This window comes from Salvia splendens, chromosome 2 (assembly GCF_004379255.2).
Source record: "Salvia splendens isolate huo1 chromosome 2, SspV2, whole genome shotgun sequence".
In the NCBI taxonomy this organism is placed as follows: domain Eukaryota; kingdom Viridiplantae; phylum Streptophyta; class Magnoliopsida; order Lamiales; family Lamiaceae; genus Salvia; species Salvia splendens.
In genome coordinates, this window is record NC_056033.1 from 28,184,512 (window position 1) to 28,205,512 (window position 21,001).

General features: G+C 41.7%; 2 protein-coding genes across 2 annotated transcripts; both read right to left on the reverse strand.

Annotated features, from left to right (window-relative positions):
- Positions 1-12,118: 12,118 nt before the first annotated feature.
- LOC121777614 (receptor-like protein Cf-9 homolog) lies at positions 12,119-14,416 on the reverse strand. Its single transcript, XM_042174925.1, has one exon. The coding sequence runs from the start codon at positions 14,414-14,416 to the stop codon at positions 12,119-12,121; it is 2,298 nt and encodes a 765-aa protein (XP_042030859.1).
- A 2,245-nt stretch (positions 14,417-16,661) lies between these two features.
- Positions 16,662-19,312, reverse strand: LOC121763720 (pyruvate decarboxylase 2-like). Its single transcript, XM_042159787.1, has 5 exons — positions 18,613-19,312; positions 18,346-18,509; positions 17,508-18,158; positions 17,317-17,434; positions 16,662-17,239 (listed from the first exon to the last, which is right to left on the reverse strand). The coding sequence occupies exons 1-5, from the start codon at positions 19,138-19,140 to the stop codon at positions 16,880-16,882; spliced, it is 1,821 nt and encodes a 606-aa protein (XP_042015721.1). The 5' UTR covers positions 19,141-19,312; the 3' UTR covers positions 16,662-16,879.
- Positions 19,313-21,001: the final 1,689 nt, after the last annotated feature.

Genomic DNA, 21,001 nt, shown 5'->3' on the forward strand with positions numbered 1-21,001 from the left:
CAAACATTAATTCTAGCCACCACCATCATCACCACCTGTACACTAAATACTCTTTTCATATTGTTCTACAAATTCCAAATCCTTTGCCACTGCAAACTTCAAGACCGATGTTAATTCTATTTTTCCAAAACGATCGTCAAATGAAGACCGACGTTAATTCTATTGCTCCAACACTGCCACTAACTGAAGTAGTAGCGCTTCCACCTGAAAGGTACTATTTTGTTCAAACATGTTGTGGTTTCCAATTGTGGTGCAGATTTGTTAGAAAAAAATGTTAAGATATGTGTTAGTGGAACTTACATATTGCTCTTTTCCTCTTCTAATCTCTTCTTTCGTTTTCTTGTGGCAGGCCATGTTGCTGCAAAAATATAGGTTACATGATATTGCAAACAAATATGAAGATCTTCAATATAAAAAATATATCAAATCATAAACATAGAGAATACAATCTACATATTAAATTAAAAATCATTAATCGAGAGACGATGATACACAATATAGACATGCATTTGATTAAAGGAATCCAAATTTATAGAAAATGTAATACCTTTTGGCATTCTTCTCAATCTTAATTATTTGCAGTTATCCTATTGTCATTTATTATGGAGTAATTTAAACAAATAATTGGTACTGCAAAAATTTTTTGACCTTTCATATGATGTAACTGCAAAATTAATGTAGAGGCCCTTTAGTCACACGTTTTTAACCTTAATCCCACATTTAGAGATCCTTTAATCATATAGTTTTAATATTCATTTAAATATTTATAATGACACATTATAATCCCAAACTTAAATTTTTAATTTCCAAAATGCCCCCAAAGTCAACTTTTATATATGTATAGATAAGATTTCAATCAAGACTAATGTGGTTAATATTTCTTTTACAAACCAAATCATTGGAGGACTATAATTCAGTAATGAATAATAGAATGGTGTTTACAAATTGAATCCTAGAATATAGGAAAAATAAATATGGAAGAGATGAAATGGGAGAGTGAGAAATCAATCGCCATTTGTGGAGTGGAGTGGAATGGAATGGAATGGGTGAGAGGGAAAAGCAGGCGCCAGTTTTGGGGAGAGAAAGCATGAGGGGGTAAACTTAATGAAGGACACACTTTCTCTCTCTAAATTTTCTCCGTCTTCTTCCCTCTTTTTCGGCGGGTCAGGCCGCATTTTCGTCGTGTCGTGTCTTATACTGGTGTTTCTGAAGTGTTTGGCGTCGTTTCGCGGTTTCAGATCGCGATTTGGTCGTGGTCGGAAAAAACTCGATCTTGGCCGGCAATGGCGGATCCGCCGGGGGGCCGCGGCTCACCTTCATGTCAGCGGCATGGCACTGATTCAGACTGTGGGACGGATGCTGACCTTGTCCCAAGTAGAAATCAGGTGCATGTTTTGAATCCCCAGCCGGTTTCGGAAGTTGCCGACGAATTCTTTTCGGAGGCTTCCGATCGTTCCATGACAGAGGAGGAGGTTGAAGAAGATGACCTGCTTGATGATGAAGAGGAATACCAAAAGGAAATGGAAGATCAGAGGGTCCTTGACGCAAAGAATGGTCACTTTGATGGAGATTTTGTTCCACCGATAATGTCGACGATGTCGACGAAGACGGCTACGGAGGCTGTGGCGTACATAGCCAAGTCGGTTGCTGCTGAGTCTATGTCGCTCGACACGTTCGTCGGTGAGGGGACGGGTCAGGTTTACAGGAATTCAGAGATGGGAGGCGTTGCATCTTCGACGGATGGAGGAGCCGGCTCCGTTTCAGACGTGTTAGACCAGCCTATTTGCAGGCCTATTGAGACAACCATGTATGCTTCCATGCCTCTTTGCATGGGGAATATTCATGCACTAAATGTAAAGGCTGCACAAGATATGAGAAGCTCCACCAATCAAGGTACCAACTCCTCCTTTTTGGGCATGGAGCGCCTGACAGAAACGGCTAGGCGTGTGGATGGTGAGGCCGACGCGTTTCTTGATCTCGTCGAGAATCGAACCCTGATGGTGCACAACTCCTTGCTGGATCATCAAAACGGACCCACGCTTTTGGGCTCGGCCTCTCTTTCACCGGACCTGGTAATTAATTTCACCGCACAGACAGTCCGTGGAGAGGCTGGTGCAGTGTCTGGAGCACTATTCCGCCGTCTTAGGTCAGATGGTGAACAAGGGAAAGAGTCACTTCTATCTCTTTGAGAAGTTCGATTCTTGGGCTGCAGAGGTGGCACGGGTGAGTGGTTTCCAGCAGGGATTTCTCCCTTTTACCTACCTTGGAGTGTCTATCTATAAGGGGGGGCTGAAGGCCGAGTACCTGTTAGATATCCGACAGAAGATGGTGGATCGGATTCACAGTTGGTCACATAGACATCTTTCTCTTGGAGGTCGCCTTGCTCTGATCAAGAGCACCCTTGTCACTATCCCTCTTCACATCTTCCAGGTCCTGAAGCCGTATGAGTATTGGATGAAGGATTTGGAGCAGATTTTGGCCAGGTTTTTTTGGGGCACGACTGGGGAGCAGAGGAAGATTCACTGGGTTAGCTGGAAGAAGAAGATTGCTTGCCTTTGGATGAGGGAGGCCTCAGCATCCGTCATTTTCGTGAGCTCGTCAAAGCTTTCAGCATCAAGCTCTGGTGGAGATTTCTCGCACAGGATTCTTTGTGGGCGCAGTTCACTATGTGCAAGTATTGTTTCCATGATGGTGCTTTTATTTCTCGTTATTCCACGCATGATAGTTCTATATGGCGTCGCCTTACTCGTATTAGGGGTGAGGTGCATAGTTTCATTAGATGGTCCCTAGGCGAAGGGCGGATTAGTTTCTGGGATGACGTGTGGATCGGGGATCGTCCACTTAGGACCTATTGTCAGCCCGGGACTGATCTTCCTGCCGCTGAGGTCTCTAGGTTCTGGCATGATCATACTTGGCATTTTGAAAAACTGCATAATTATTTGGCTTTGTATGGTGTGCCTTTGTATGTGTTGGATCTTATCAGGGCAGTTCCGATTGAGGTGGGCAGGCGGGATGTGATGCGATGGAGCCTGACTAGCGATGGCGAGTTCTCGACGGCCTCAGCTTGGGAGCTCATCCGGACACGGTCCCCTAGACATTTCGGACTTCGCATGGTTTGGAATGCTGGGCTGACCCCGACTATCTCTGTATTCATCTGGCGCCTCCTCCTCCAGAGGGTCCCCGTTGAGTGTTATGTTCAGACCTGTGGTATCTCTCTCGCATCCAAGTGTCTTTGTTGTGTCTTTTCTTTTTCAGTCGAGTCTTTCCAGCATTTGTTTGTGTCGAGTCCTCTGGCGAGATCGGTTTGGGATTTCTTCGATGGCTGGTTCCCATACATTAGCACACACATTCACACGTGCACTGACATTGTACTTAGACTAGGATTTTGGTGGAGGTCCTCTCACAGGGCTCCCACCTTGCACATCAGTTTCATTATCCCTTGCCTTATATATTGGTTCATTTGGACGGAGAGGAATAGCTGCAAGCACCGCGGCATTTCTTTTCGTTCTTCCCATGTTATTTGGCAGGTTATTCGGCATCTGCGAATCTTGGTGGCGGCGGGTGTGCTCCTACACCTTCACTGGCGCGGTTGCACTCCGACTGTCGACTTCATGCCTTGGGTTCCTCCTCACCGGAGAGTTCTGAGGTCCCTGAGTGTGCTTTGGCATCCACCCGACGATCCTTGGGTGAAGCTGAACACCGATGGGGCCTTTTTCACCTCGACGGGACAAACTGGCGGTGGGGGAGTGGTTCGTGGTTCAGACGGTTCTCTCCTGGGGGCCTTTTGCACGCCACTCGTAGCTGGGTCGGCCTTCGAGGCGGAGCTCTTAGCTCTTCTTCACGGGTTGACATTGGCTATGCAGTTCTCTTCGCAGGTTTGGGTCGAGATGGATGCAGCAGCAGTGGTCGCGGTGTTCGCTTCAGGACGCGGAGGAGCAACGGATGTGAGACATCACATGGCTCGCATTCGCACTTTGTTCTCACAATTGCAGGTCATGTTCTTTCACATCTTTAGAGAGGGCAACCGACCAGCCGATTATCTGGCAGGTAGGGGGTACAGACTCCTGCCATCACTTTCTTTGATGCGGATTCAGCGCCTCGGTATTTGAAGTCGCTTGTGAGGATGGACCAGTTGGGCTATCCGAACTTCAGATTCAGATATCAAGATGGATGACTACTACACTTGGCTCGTGGTTTCGATTTATGGTTTTTATTTTTTTCCTTTGGAGTTGGCCATCCCTTGGTCATCATCCTTGTATTTATTTGCTTATTATGTTAGTTTTCTCGATTGTTAGATGGTTAGTACCCGGTCTGTGGGGATACCATTGTAGCTTTGTTAGCTCTTGTGATCTGTATCTCCTGTGCGAACCGAGTCACTTTTGGACTTGGTTGATGTATGTTTCTTTCGTGATTTTTGATATAGACAGGTTGGGGGTCTGCCTTAACCCTCCACCGTGATGGTGTTTGAGGAAAAAAAACTTAATGAAGGACACTAGACATCCCCAAACCGAACCGAACCGGCCCGGAACCTTTACTGGCGGTTCCGAACCGGAACCGAAACCATCGGCGACGGTTCGAACTGTGCCCGGAACCGCCGGATCCCCTGGGCCGGTTCAGGTTTCATTTGTGCGCAAACCGTAACCGGTGGTTTTGAACCGCCGGTTTCGTCGGAACCGGCGGTTCGGCTGTTCCGGCAGCTTTTCAGGCCTATTTCCGACCTTCACACTATGATTTTAATAAACCATCAGCAGAACCGCCGATTTTCGTCAGAAACCGTTGACGAAACCGACGGTTCCGCCGGTTTTTCGAAAATTTAAATTTTTGAAATTTTTTTATTTAATTTAATCACATTTTTCCCCTATAAATACCCCTGTCATCTTCATTTCTACTCACCTCATTCTTGTGTTAACAAGTTTTTCTCTTCTCAATCTCAATTTCTCTATTCTATATCCTCATTCTATCTAATTGCTCAAGTTGTTTACGTTATTTGCGTCATAATTTACTCACGTTGTTTACGTTATCATATTCACACAATCACACTACTCTCTATTCTCCACTTTCAATTTCCATAAATATCATGTCTTCATCTCGTCGTGGTGGTGATCGGGGCAAGGGAATTTCCCAAGATCAAAGTGATACCCGTTGTCGACGTGCCCCTACTAGAGCACAAGTTACGGAGGAGGTGGGAAGGCGAGCCGCTCTTCGAGCACAAGTAAGTTCTAATATGTTTTTGTTTTTTTAAATTCATTTTTATTACATTCATAATTTCATTTTTTAACATCTATGTGTCTATGTGTTTTATTTTTGTTAGTATTTTTACTTAATTGTATAATTTTCGTAGGAGAAAAAAGATCGAAATGCGGCCTTGTTACTTGTCCTCGCCGACCAAGAAGGGGGGCATTCACATTCGGCTTCGCATTTCGAATACGATGTGAAGCTATCATCGGATTCGGACGAAGGCGATGATGGATCTCATCAATTCCCCCCTTCTAGCGCCGGCCAAGTTGGCGAAAATGATGAGGAGGTCGATGCTCCTCCTCCTTCAGGACGACAAAAGAAGAAGATGCCTCCAAAGTTGAAATCTGATATTTTCACCAAACATTACAAGAAGGTCCCGATGGTAATTTCAAATCCTAATGATCCGACCACTACCATAGAGACAAATGAGTTCAATGCATATTGTAACTATTGTGAGAAAGTCTATCCATTTGGAACCGGTGGGGGATATGGTACTCTCCATCGCCATTTGAAGGTAAAACATTCCGTGGAATATGGGCATACTAAGTCCCAAAGCCAAATAAACTTCCTGCCAGCTCATCGTCTCAAATAGGTACGCCTCTATTTAAATATGATCCCAAAAATGTTACCGATGCTATGGTAAGATGGGCGGCAATGAAGCATTTGTCGTTTAATTTTTTTAATGACAAAAAATATGAAGTTCCTATGCAAACCGCATTTAATGTTGCTACAAAAAGAATTCCCCCCTCAACTGCTCAAAGATTTAACAACCGACAGTTTTTTGATAAAAAAGTGAAGTAGAAAAATTTTTATCTACCTTGGGACACAAAGTTAATATTTGCTCTGATGTGTGAACGGATTCTTACCATAGAAATTCTTACATGAGAATTTCATGTCATTTTATAGATAATAGTTGGACTTTAAATAAACGTTTAATTGGTTTTAGACAATTTCCTTCACCACACACTGCACAAGCAATTGCATCTTTAATTATTCAAGTTTTGAATGATTATGATTTATGCAACAAAATATTTTCGGTTGGTTTTGATAACGCAACCGCTAACACTGCAAGTATACCCGAATTAATTGCGGCTTGCTCCCCGGTGATAAGTGGTAAGTATTTTCACCAAAGATGTATATGTCATATTTTAAATTTATGTGTACAAGATGCTTTGTCTTTATGGCAAAGACATATTCAACCTATTACAACAGCTGTATCCTTGATCCACTGGAAGCCTCATATTGGCAAGGCGTGGAAGAAGTATTGCCATTCGAAGAAAAAAAGGTACACAACTTTTAATTTAGATGTGTCTACTAGATGGAACTCTACATATGATATGTTGTATTCTACATTAGATCATATAGAATATTTGGTTGGTTTTTATAGAACTTTCCTTGTAGATGATTTATATCTAACCTCTTCTTGTTGGGATCAAAACATGAGTTTGTTTAAATTATTCAAAGGTTTTAGAAATGCCACCATTGAGTTATCGGGTGTGTATTATTGCACATCCGTTCGTGTTTTAGAACATTGCATGTATATATCACTTGGTTTTAAAACTGCAATGAAAAATTCCGTAAATAATCCTGAATTAATGTGTGTTTTATATTATATGATTGAAAAATGGCTTAAGTATTTCAATGAGATCCCAACGGTTTTTTTGCTTGCAAAAGTTTTGGATCCAAAATGGAGACTAGTTGGTACTTTAAAAATTTTAGAATTTTATTACAACAATTTGGCTTCTATTGATCTTGAACCACTCCGAGTTTTGCAATCGAATGACGAGGACGACGACAACAACATAAACCTAGCCCAAACATTCCAAATAAACCTCCCCCCACCTCTCAACCCTGCAAAGAAGTTTTGAGTTCGACTTGCGGGCTCTCTTTCACGATTACGAAGCCAAGTACAACAGTACCCACCAAGTGAGACCTAGACCCCCCCTGTCAAACACATAGCTTTGGCTTCTTCCAAGTTGATGACCCCGACGCCCAATCCCAATTGGCGGACCTATACGGCTACAGCAGCGGAGGAAGGACGGCAAATTCGGCAAGTGAGTTAGATTTATATTTTGACTTACACTTTTCTTTCAATGATGAAGAAGTAGGTCCCGTTCCCCAACAAATCGACGTCCTAGATTGGTGGGGATCACATGAGAAAGATTTTCCCATCCTTGCATCAATGGCCAATGAGATCTTTTCGGTTCTGGCTTCCACTGTCGCCGTCGAGTCCGCCTTTAGTGTTGGAGGCAACGTCTTGGACGACAGAAGAAGTAGACTCACCGGGCAAAACATGGAAGCCACCGTGTTACTTGATGATTGGTGCTCCGCCGAAATTAGAGACCAAGAACCGGATTGGAACTATCAAGTAGTACAGCGCGACCAAGACTACGACGAAGAGTAGGCCAATTCCTCCGATCAAGCCAAATAGGTAAGCAAGGTAAGAGAACTACGTGCACTTTGATTCCAAAATGCAATTGAGCATTGAGGATACGTAGGCATCTCAACTTAAATTTTAAATTTAAGTTGAGCTCAAGTCCTTTTCCTATATTTCTTTTTTCTCCCATTTGTTTCGAATATGTAATTTGTATATTGTAATCAAGACTTTTAAGTCTTTTGTAATTTATAATTTTTAAGTTGTAATTTGTAAAGTTTAAGTTGTAATTTGTAATTTTAATGTTGTAATTTGTAATATAGTTGAAATTTGTATCAATAAAATTGCATTTGTACATCGCATTATTCTAATTTTATTTATGCAAGTATATTTACATTTTTTACTTGAATTAAAATTTTAACAAAAAAAATAAACATGAATTGCCGAACCGGCCCTGAACCGGCGGTTCAGGACCTTGACGTGAACCGCCGGTTCACGGTTCAGGAACCGGAACCCTCCAAGCTAGGACAGACCGGTTCAGGTCCAAGAAAATCTTAAACCGGAACCGGCAGTTCCGAACCGTGAACTGCCGGTTCCTGAACCGTGGTGACGCCTAAAGGACACCAAGCTAAATTTAGTTTCTATTGAATCAGAAATTATAAATAAGTCGTTTTTTATTGTACCAGTTTTTCGTTGTCGTGGCTGGCCGCATAGCTTTATTGTTTTGTTTTACCTTGTCCTCTCATAAAAATATGTGCACTTTTCATTTTCATTCATCTCACAAGAATATGTGCATTCCACTTTTTAAAAATTATTTTAATTTAATAATATATGTGTCATTATCCATTAACACTACTTTAACTACCATTTTTCACCTCTCTCTTATTTTACCATACAATTCTCATCATTTCTCTTACTTTATCAATATTGTCTTAATTCTCATATCAATATATCATACCTATTGCCCGTATTTTTAAGGGACGGAGAGAGTATTAGTAAGTCCCTATAAAACTTAGCATTGGTATTAACGAGATATAAATTCAGTGTTATTTTATACCGTACAAATGAACAATGATAAATCCACGAATGTTTGAGCTGCCATCTGTTGGGCCTTTTACTAATAGTGCTGCGAATGTCTTTTAAATATGATGAGAGCCCAGTATTAGTCTGCTGTTAGGATCAAATTTAGTTGATTTAACTAAATCTGATAAGAATTTAATCTCCCAATCCAATTACCAAATTACGAGTATTAGGGAAGACTAATAATCAAATTCTAAGTAGGACTATTTAAGAGTGAAATCACCCCAGCCACCCACCAACTGTTAGCAATCAATCGCAGAAATAGGAAAGAAATATGATAACAATTTAGAGACGGAGCCAGAAATTTAATGTTAACAATTGTGGACTTTTACATGAGAGAGATAAATAATAGTATGAGAAAATAAATTAGAGGATAAGTAATGAATAATGAAAAATAGATAACAATGTAAAAATAAGAAAGAGAGACAGAATAGTGAATCGCGGACACAATCGAGAAGGAGATTTATAACCCTATCCGTGATTATCAAATACACGTGGATTCATAAACGAGCTATAGGTTCAGGCAGGCAGGCAGGCTGTGTATTGTATATTTAGGTTGGGCTCTCAAGTTACCTAAGTTGGGACACATTTTAAATAGTGTCATAACAACATTCACTTTAAGTTGGACACTTCCAATAGCCCCGCAACTTTTTTTATCCACAACCACTTCGTATTTGTCCGCGCCCACAAAAAAAGTGTCCGCAGCAATAGTGGACATTTTTTAGCCACTTTTCACTTTAATTTTTTATTTTTATATTTTAATTCAATTATAATTAAAATTATCGGACTACACATAATTAGAAAAACGGCTATAATTAAATAAATTGAAATTGAACACTAAATTTTCGTCGTATTAAAGTAATGGAAAAATTATACAACGAAAATTTAATCTATAGAAAATCACGTATGTTCTTCACGCTGCGCCCCCTCCCCTACGTGCCCATACCTCTTCAATCAAATCGGCATGGAGTGTGGCATGTGATGTGCTCATGTGCATATCAGTGAAACGTTGGAGCAAATATTCATTACTACGTGGTACACCCATCGGTATCGGCACGGAGGCAACACCGTGACTTGAACTTGCACCATCTTCCGGTGCCCAGCGCTCTGCAGCAAATCCTTCATCTTCTATTATCATATTGTGCAAATATGATACATGTTAACATAATATTCGCGATATCATCTTCGTGCCAAACTCATGTCGGGCACCGTATAATGGCCCATCGTGCTTGGAGCACACCAAAAGCTCGCTCAACATCCTTCCTAGCAGCCTCTTGTTTTCGCGCAAAATATTGTTTCTTCGGTCCAACCAGTTGGCGAATTGTCTTGACGAATACGGGCCAACGAGGGTATATCCCATCTGCCAAATAGTATCCCCTGTGGTACTGCGTTCCGTTGGCTACGAAGCTGATTTCTGGACCCTCCCCCCGACACTCATCATTGAAGAGAGACGATGACTGCAGAAGGTTGATGTCGTCATTCGAACCTGCAACACCGAAATACGCATGCCAGATCTGCAAACGGTAGTCAGCAACGGCTTCCAGAATTATCGATGGACCTTTGCTTTTGAAACCAGTAGTGAACTGGCCTTTCCACGCCACCGGACAGTTTTTCCACTCCCAATGCATGCAATCGATGCTTCGTAACATCCCTGGGAAACCGTGCACCGAACCGTGCATATCTAGCAGTCTCTGGCACTCATAAGAGGTTGGCTTTCGTAGGAACTCTGGACCAAAGATTTCCCGGATCCCCTTACAAAACTGCCTGAGCACCGTTATGCTAGTCGTCTCACCCATCTGTAGGTATTCGTCGAACATATCAGCCGGTCCGGCATAGGCAACCTGCGTAATTGCAGCGGTGCATTTCTGAAAAGTAGACAGCCCGATCCGGCCAGTGCAATCACTCCGGAGGGTGAAGCACCTGTATCGCTCCGCCAAATTCGTCACTATATGGGTGAAGAGCCGTTGCGACATTCTGAAAAGTTGACGGAAAATCTCGGGTGGGTAACGGGGGTTATCCACAAAGTAGTCTGCCATTAGCCGCTGGTGCGCTCCTCTATGGTCTTGTTGGATGGTCCGATGATGAGTAATCGCACGAGGGAGCGCGGCCTCCACCAATTCCGCCGCCCGCGCCGCATCCTCCTCGTCGGCTTCACTCTCTACCTCTTGAATCAGAGAATTACACGCGTCATTCCACAAATCGTCCATTTTTAATACCAATGGAATCCACAAATTTTAGTGAGAGAAAGTATGAATAAAGAGTTGGAATGATTTCAAAATAATGAGGGAAATGTGGTGTATTTATAGGTAAATTAAATAAATTTTTAAAAAATGAAAAAAAAAAATTTGTCCGCCCCCTACCGGCTCGCCGCTCACCGATCGCCCTTCCGCCCCCTGTCGGCGCACCGCGCCTAGTCGTCGATCGCCCTTCCGCCCCAAAAAAAGCGTCTGCATCGGGGCGGACTCTTCTCCCGCTATAGTTAGCCAAGGCGGCGGCGGTTCCGGGGCGGCCGGCGTGCCGCCCCTATAGTGGATGCACTAAGCTATCGCACAAATGTGATTGCCGAAGATATTGTTCCAATCTTCATATTGAAATATTAGTCATTGAATTAATACATACTCCATTAAACTGAATAAAGTAAAATAAATTAAGTATATCAATTTAACTTGTTAAAATTAGCAAATGAGGGTATTTTTATTTGTAGCTCCTACTTTAAAAAAAATATTTAAAAACAATGACTCTTTTCATTTTCTGTCTCTTAAGAATAAAAACTTTCTATGGAAATCTTTAAACTTTTATACATCAATTTATTTATCACTTATACCACTACAATAAAGTGAACCTCACAATCTACTAATATTAGTTCTATTACTTTTTCTCATCATCTCTCTTACTTTAACAATTTTTTTCTCTAATTCTCTCTTACTTTACTAATTGTGCATTAAAACTCATGTCATTTCAAATGTTTCTATTTTTAAAATACGAATATAGTACTAATTATGAATTTATCACTTAATCCTATAATCTATAGCCTTCAAGTTAAAAGTGAATTCACGTTTTTAAGTACGAGAAGTCTTTGTATGGTTTAAGGTTTAGTACACTATTTTCTTACCTACAAAGATAAAGGTATTCTAGAGTAGTCCACTATTTTATTACTTGTTTATAGTAGTTTGAGTTTATATTTTGTACTTTGAAATTCACAATAGTAGAGATTGCTTTTAGTTTGTTAGTGCAAAAGGATATTCAAATGATGATGAACGTTTGATCAGTTTGAAAGATCAAAGACTGCTTTGACACCATGATTATTGATTGATAGTATAAATGATGAAGGAAATAGACTCCCTTCGTTCATGAAAAACAGTCACATTTCACTTATTAAGATATTATACATAGCACACTTATACATCTACAACAGAAAAATGAATCCTAGTCCAACAAGACATAGTGCATCTCTCTGCCACGCCCGTCGCAAGATACGTTGAGAGGCGACCCGCACAGCCCCTCGTTCCCAACGTACGAGCTTTCTGGAAACTTCTTCAGGGGTATCTTCCCGACAAGATGATTGTACGACACATTCAAGAAGGAAAGGCTTGTGAGTCTTGCAAGCTCCCCCGGAATCCCCCCATCCAGGGCGTTGAACGAGAGGTCTAAGGTTTGCAGCCTCGACAGATTCCCAACCGCAGATGGGATGTGGCCAGACAGAGCATTGCGCGATAAGTTGAGCACTTGAAGCCCTGTGGCATTCCAGAGCGAAGGCGGGATCCCTCCCACCAGCTTATTGTCTGCTGCAGAGAAAGTCATGACTCTTTTAAGGATGTTCCCGATGTCCGGGATAAGAAATGAGAAGCCATTGCTGGAGAAATCCACGTACGCAGCTGAGGGCGGTGGCGTTGGAATCTCTCCGCTGAGAAGGTTGGAGTGTAGGTCGAGGAAATCCAGTCCTCGCATTTTGTAAGGCTGTTGGAGATGAGTGAGTCTGTTGTGAGACAGGTTCAGGAAACGGAACGAGAATCCGTCGTTGCCAACTCTCCAGAGCCAGCTAGGGATCTCGCCTTGTAGCTCGTTGCGCGAGAGATCAAGCATCATCAGAGAGGATTGGTTTTGCAGATTCGGGATCTTGTGGAGGTTGCAAGATGAAAGCATGAGCGTCTCTAGCCCCGGAAACAGTTTAGCCAGTTGCAATCTTTCATCAACATGGACGGATAGTTTGTTGTGGGAAAGGTCGAGGCTCACAAGATTTGTCAGCTTGCTGAAATCTGAGAGGCGTAGCGAGCCACTGAGTTTGTTCGAAGCAAGGGAGAGGCTCAAGAGATTCTGCAATTGGAAGAATATCTGAGGTATGGAACCTTCTAGAGCATTGTTTCTTAAGTCCACAGCTGCTAGGGGAGATGAAGAAGTGTTTGTTGAGATTTTGGATGAACCAGAAAAGCTATTGTAGAAGAGAAGTAGTGTTTTGAGCTGTGGCAGAGCAAACAAAGAAGTTGGCAATTCACCTTGTAATGAATTCTCACTCAAATCAAGAAACTCTAGATTGTCAAGGCCTTTCCAGAGAGAGTCGTCACCAATTTCTCCAGTTAATCTGTTGCTACCAAGATTCAACACATTGAGATTCTTCAAGAAAGCAAAGGAAGAGACATTACCAGAAAACTGGTTTTGGGAGAGGTCTAAATAGACAAGCAATTTAAGGCTCTTGATTGTACTTGGAATTGGCCCTGAAAAACTGTTACTCCTAACATCAAGATTTGACAGTTTTCTCACATTGCCTATAGACTCAGGCAAATTTCCTGAAAATTTAGTGTAACTAAGCATCAATTTTTCGAGAGATCCATCGACGGGAAACTCAGGAAACGAGCCCTCAAGATCGCGGTTGTTACTCAAGTCGATCGTTTGCAGACTCATGATTTGGAAAAGCTTTCTAGGAACCACACCGGATAAGTCACATGAGCTTATGGTGAGCACTTTCAGATTGGGGAAGTCCGCGTAAAACGAGGGGAAGGGAGACGAGAATGCGTTTCCATCTAGACGAATAACTGAAAGCAATTTTAGTTTTAGCAAGGAAGGAGTGGGAGGGGCGGTGAGATCTGCATTAGACAAGCTCAGAACTCTCAAATTTGGGAGATGTGATGACAGAGCAGTGCTCCAGTCTAATCCATCCGCAGAAATCTTCACCATGTCGAGATAAAGTTCTCTCAGGCTCGTGAGGTTTCGAACCAGGCTCCCGAGATCAGGATTCTCAAGCGTAAGAGACGAGTAGTATTTGTTCGAGAGATCAAGGACGACTAACCTCGACATGTTTGATAAACTCAGAGGAATCTGGCCGGAGAAGCCGGAGTTGCTGAGGTTCAGGTACCTTAGCTCAGTGAGGCGTCCGAACTGCGATGGCAATGTGACTGAATTAAAACTGTTTTGTGCCAGGCTCAAGCTCTGCAGATGCGAGAGCTTAAACAGGGCGCTGGTGTCGTTGATCCCAGCAAAGATTGATTCACTGCTGAGATCGAGGCCTGAAACGCGATTGCTGGAGTCGCATTTCAGGCCTTCCCAACGGCACAAGTCCACGGATTCGTTCCAGTGGACGAGCTTTGTTGAGAGTGAGGGATCATATGTTAGGCTGTTTCTGAACTGGAGCACCAAATCTTTCTCCGACTGGCCGGAGACGAATCTGCGATCTGAGTTTGAGAGAAGCAGTAGAATCAAGAAAGCAGATTCAAACATTCCAAATCTCATTTTTTCTGCACATATGAAATCAAGAATGTTATCAAGATTGGAGAGCCATAATAATAAAATGCCAAGATTCTAAGTGGGGAGAAGTTATATTTAAGTAAAAGACAATGAAAAGAAACGTGGATGTGGAAGTGGATGTCCAATATTATACTATGAAGTCTATCATTGTAGAGAATAATTGATAACAATTGCAGTTGCTTAGTATTTATCCAGATGAGCAAACTTTCAAGCTACTTCTATTTTCTATTCTTTAAAATTATGAGTGCGAACACGTGTAAAACACACACTATCGATTTGCAAGTTCCATTGTTGAGTTCACATTGCAATATCAACACAAATACGAGTTTGACCCACTTTATAGCTTGTTACCTAACTTTAAATACTAAAATGTTAACATAAATATCGTCGTAATGTGCTTGTAATTATACAATATAATATGGGAAAATTGAATTAGGTTTTGAATTTATAATATTTTATTTTCGATCCACTTTATATTACATTGAGGCAGTTCACATTTCAACAATTCATTCCACACAATTTATTATAAAACTAAACTAATACTCCATCTGTCTATAAAAAATAATTATGATTTTGGGAGTTCAATAAAATAATCTCATTTTTAAAAATGGAATTTTTCTTTCTCTTAATTTATCAATTTTTTGTCATCTATCATACTTTACTCACTTTTTTCCTCTCAATTACTTTACAATTTTTCATTAAAATTCGTGTTATCCAATATATGCTTATTTCTCGTGAATGGACAAAAATAATACTCACATAGCAATAACTTTTTTTTAATTATTTTCTTTACATTTCTTAAAATCTACAAAAATAATACTAATATAACAATAACTTATTTTTAATTATTTTCTTGAGTTGATCAATAAATATGAGTTGATCAATATGAGAGGGATGGAGAAGTACCAACTACACTTAGGCATGCACAAACCGACCCGGCCCGGCGGTTAACCGCCGGTTCGGGCCCGCCGGTTCATGAACCGGAACCGGGCCCGGAACCGGCGGGTTGAACCGGCAGAAGGGTTGAAGGGTCGGAAGGGCCGGTTCAGGTTCGGCAATATATTGAACCTGAACCGGCGGTTCAAAACCGGCGGTTCGGCGGTTCGAACCGCCGGTTCAAAGGGTTAAATAGTGTTTCGTAGGTTAGGGGTTCGTAGGGTTCGCGTAGGGGTTTAGTATAGCCGTTGGAACCGGCGGTTCGCGGGGTAAACCGCCGGTTTGAGGGGTAAACCGCCGGTTTGTCGGGGTAAACCGCCGGTTCGGGAGCCGGTTTCTGACGGTTCCGGCAACTTTTCAGAGGCTAGGCCGTAGGGTCAGTGTGTAGGCCTGCAAAACCGGTCAGAAACCGCCGGTTTTTGGTCAGAAACCGGCGGTTTTCTGACGGAAACCGTGGACAACCCGCCGGTTTAGGGTTGAACCGCCATATGTTTTTGTATATGCAAAAACAATTACATAATTGTATTTGTATATACTCTAGTCGATGAAGTATATTTCTCTATACGGCTAAATGAGGGAAACTTTTGACAATTCTAATATATTTGTTGATTGTTAGACGAAACTCAACATTTAAAGTTGAATTGCTAAAGGTGTCCTTAATTTAGTTATGTAGAAAGATCTTCTTCGCCGGTTAAGAGTATATATATAATACACTTATACGTTTAAGAACTTCAACATCGTTTCTTGTCATTTGTAATTAGTTCTTCACTAGTAGTCTCATTTGTATTTAAATTTTGTTTAAGACTTCAAGACCGCCATATGTTTTCAATTTGTAATTGTTGTAACTTGTAACGTGTAATTTGTAAACATGCAATTTCAATAAAATTGTAACTTTATCCGTATTTTTTTCAATTTTATTTACTCACATTTCATACAAAAAACAAACTTGAAAAGTGTAATGTAAGTTGATTAAAATTGAAAAGTTGAAAAATGCAAAAAAAAAAAAAAAATTCGTCGAACCGGCGGTTCAAGCCGAAAACCGGCGGTTTTGAACCGCCCCGTAACCCGCCGGTTTTTTGAACCGGAACCGGAACCGCCGGGAGCTAGGCGGGCCGGTTCAGGTTCATACATTCCCCGACCCTTGAACCGCCGGTTCATGACCCTGAACCGGCGGTTTTCGACCCTTGTGCATGCCTAACTACACTGTCCAATTGTGAATTAATTGAAGTTTAGTTTGAATATCGAAACGCGACAAAAACCTTTGACAATTGACTTGAATATGACGTGGCCCATATAGTCCAAAATTAGTGTATAGTAGAGTATTTTGAAATTAGATGCATGACTCGTGATGTAACGGGCCTAACTTTTAGCACCCTCTGTTTTCACAGAAGATTCATGATCTATAAAAAGCTACTGCCTATTTACAAACTCACAACTCAAAACATACGTACAAACGATTCATCAGCACACTCACAAAGATAAGATGCGAAGGAAGGAATACATAACTTAGATCTACTGAGGGTTTGGAGGGCGGCCGTTAGCTGCAGCGACCCTCGAGCCCCACTCCAGAAGTTCTTTGCTCGTATCGTCTTTGTGCACGATCACTTCGATGAAGCACAAGCAATCCTTCGCGTCTCCCGTCGCTGTCCCGATCGCTTCTATCAGCTCCTCCTCGCACCGTACCTTTGTAGTCCAGCATTTCCCTTCACCATTATGAATTGCATCAACCAAGCCAGTGTAGTTCCAGTTCTTGATCACATTATACGGCCCGTCGTGGATCTCCACCTCGATGGTGTAACCCCCGTTGTTGATCAAGAAAATGATCGTCTTCTGCCCACTCCGAATCATCGTAGACACATCCTGTGCTGTAACCTACACATCAGGCAGAGAAAGCTAAACAAACTAGTGCCCAAGTGAAATATACACGATCGATGTCGAGGGTGTGGTACCTGGAAGCTGCCATCTCCGATGCAAGCAATCACACGCTTATCGGGCACAGCCTGCGCGTACCCCAGTGTTGCACCAACGGACCAACCAATGGACCCGTATTGCATTTGGAACTCGTACCTACACAAAACGTTATTCAATAGTTATAATTATTAAATGTTTCGAATTAAGAACCTAACTAGTCAGTCCTCACCCGCAACCCTGTGGCAATCTCAGTTTCTGGCAATTGAACCACGAGTCTCCCGTCTCAGCAATCACAGCCGTCTCTCCCGACAGCATCTTCTGAATATGCTGAAACATGACATTCACGCGCAATGGCTCCTTGGGCTCGCCCTTGGAAGGCTGCCCTTCACAGACATAAATCCTGTGGTAGTTCTCATAAGCGGTCGTGTTTTTCTTGAGGCGTTTTGAGAGCCCGATCAGGAAATCCCTCATCAGGACGCATCCGAACTCGGGGCCATTGCCAATGGAGACGTGATCAGGCTGCACGATGATCGCCTTCTCCTTCTTGAGGAGGAGAGAGTACCCTACCGAGCTGTAGTCGTTGAATATAGGCCCAGCGAAGAGGTACGCATCCGCGGATTCCACAATCTCCGCGCAGAAGGCCGTGCTCACGGCTCCCCAGTAGGTGCCAATGAAATGAGGGTGGTGCTCGGGGACTAGGCCTTTCGCAGATGGCATAACTGCGAGGGCGTAGCCGCTAGCATCTGCCAGCTGAACGAAAGCACCGCCGGCTTTCGCTACGCGCAGTTTCGGGCCTCCCACCATTACTGGCTTCACTGCCTTGTTCAGAAACTCGGCTGCTGCTTCCACTGCAGCTTCTAGCCCCATTTTGTTACTCAATCTACAAAAATTTGAGATATGAAATTCCAACAAAATTCCAAATCAATTAGCAATTTAGCATATTAAACAGAGAACTCTGCAATCATCAATTTATCATGAAATGAAATTCAACCAGCAGCGATTTGCTAATTCTAAAATGAAATTCAATAATTAAAACCGAGCTCAGGGATGAAATAAATTAAATTGACCTAGGTGAGAGAGAAAATGGAACAGGCTCACGACTGAACGTCGGATGTGGAATCGCCGGCAAGTTACAGCTGATGCTTATGTACACCGGCTTACTCTCCTTCAACGCCGTCGATATCGCCGTGTCTATCAACTCATGAGCATCTTCCAAATTATTCACCACCGCCTAAAATCAATTGAAAAGAGGGGGAAAATGCAACTCTGTTTCAATTTCAAATTTGGGGGAAATAAAATGAAGCGATGAATGAATTAATTAATTCGAGTGCCACCTGACAGCAAGTAACCGTCTGGAAGCACCGCAACTCCTGCGAGAAATCCGGCACGCCGATCGTGTGATGGAGGATCCTATTGGTGCCGTAATCGTTCGAGTTCGGACCTCCGACGATGCAGATCACGGGGAGATTCTCGCTGTAAGCGCCGGCGACGGCGTTGAGCACGCTGAGGCCTCCGACGGTGAAGGTGACGACGCAGGCGCCGACGCCGCGGGCCCTGGCGTAGCCGTCGGCGGCGTAGCCGGCGTTGAGCTCGTTGCAGCAGCCGATGAGGTTGAGGCCGGGCTCGGCGATGAGGTGGTCGAGGAGCGTGAGGTTGAAGTCGCCGGGGACGGAGAAGACGTCGGTGGCGCCGATCTGGACGAGGCGGCGGGCGAGGTGGCGGCCGAGCGTGGCCTCGGCGGAGTTGAAGGGCGGCGGGGCGGAGGAGTGGAGCGCGGAGACGGAGCCGTTGGAGGGGAGGCAGCCGACGTCGTTACACGTGGCGGCTCTGCAGGAGTCCAGCGAGCCTACTTTGGTTTCCATTTGTGAGAGTGATTAATGAATTTGATGGGTGTGTGAATAAAGGAGCGAAGATGGAGTGAGTATAATATAGGGAGTAGAAGAGAGAAACTGGGGGCGGAATTGGGTTTTGAAAAGGAGGGGAACAATGTAGAAGGCGGTGGTGTGTGGAACGTTGTTTCTGTTTCTGCTTCTGTTTCTGCCTACGAGATTTTAATAAGTACTTGTTTGTCTTTTGATCATGCATTTATAAAAAATATGTACTCCTCATCTTATTCATTTGGAGCAGTAATTGTATATGATCTGGAAGCAAAAATATATTGCTCCAAACCCAATTAATGAGATGATTGAGAAAAAAAAAAGAAGTAAAATTAAGATATGGAGTAATTGGTTATATTTTAAAGTTGTGGGAATTTTTTAGAGAAATTGACCAAATTTTAAGATTTTCTTATAAGTTACCCTATATAAATGTACAACTTTGTATTTTAATAACTTTTGTCATTTGTTATTTACCTTTCTTAAAATAGATGCTTAATTAAAGTGATACGACCTCCGTCCAAAAAAGTAGACTAGTTTTGTTATTTTTGGGTCATCCATCAAAATTAGACTAATTCTAAAAATTGAAAGTTTAAACCTATATTAATATACACGTCATTCTAAATGTGGATCTCATAATCCACTAGCACTACTTGTATCACATTTTTTTTCTCTCTTACTTTACTAATTGCACATTAAAACTCGTGTTGTTTACAACTTTGTCTATTCTTTTGGACGGAGGGAGTATAATTGATAGATGAGAAATATATTTTAGGTTTCTTTTAAAAAAAAGAAGAAAAATTAAATTAATGCTATGATCAAATACTAATACATTACTTGAACCATTTTACTCTATAGCATCCAGAGTAGATTGCCGATGACGAGAATGACAAACGACGATGAGGAATATGATTGGAAGAAGTGTGAGTGTTGGAGAAGATGAGAGGCTGGAAGTGGAGGTTTAATTTTTAGAATACATTTTTATTGATGAATATGTCACATTTTACATGAAAAATGGATAGTTTTTATAGGTGAGTATGATTTATTTTTATAGTATCAAAAAATCTTTCTTGTAATTAGGTAGATAAAGTATATAGAGTACTCCTATACTAATAAATTGGAAAGCACCATCAATCAGAAAATGTTCGAAAGAAATTTGATGTAGTATAGTAGTATTAGAATACTTTGTATTTTCATATGATTGCAAATGGTGATGTTGAATTTAAAAAAAATCAGTGTATGATAGTAAACCTTGACACGTATATGTGTGTGACACTGGATGGTTAATTAAGGTTGACCGTGGAACGGTCCAATTTCGTAGGTAAATTGTTTTCAAATACTCAAAAATTCAAAATTGAGAACATAAGCCAATTTTGTTTTTACTTTTAGCTTTGCACGGATTGTTTTTCATCCGTCTCATAAAATATAAAACGTTTGTTTTTATTTACTATGTAATGTTGTTTTTTGAGTTAATCAAGAGATAATAAAGTAAAAGGGGTGAAAAAATAAAGATAGTGGTATTTTTATTTTAGAAAACGTTCCATTTTAATGGAATAAGCTAAAAATGAAAACATTTCAATTTTAATGGGACAGAGGGAGTACGACACACGTTTTACTTTCGACATAGACTTTTATGAGATAACAAGACATGCGAAACGTTATTAGTTCTCTTTTATGCATGGCTATACATATTATTCCCTCTGAATCAATCAAGATATACACACTCTTAAGTAGCACGGAATTTTAGAAGGAATTGTTATATGGAATAAATAGAGAGAAAATATGTAGTTAAATATAATAATGATGATAGAGGAATTTATATTCAAATACAGAAAGTATATATTTTGAA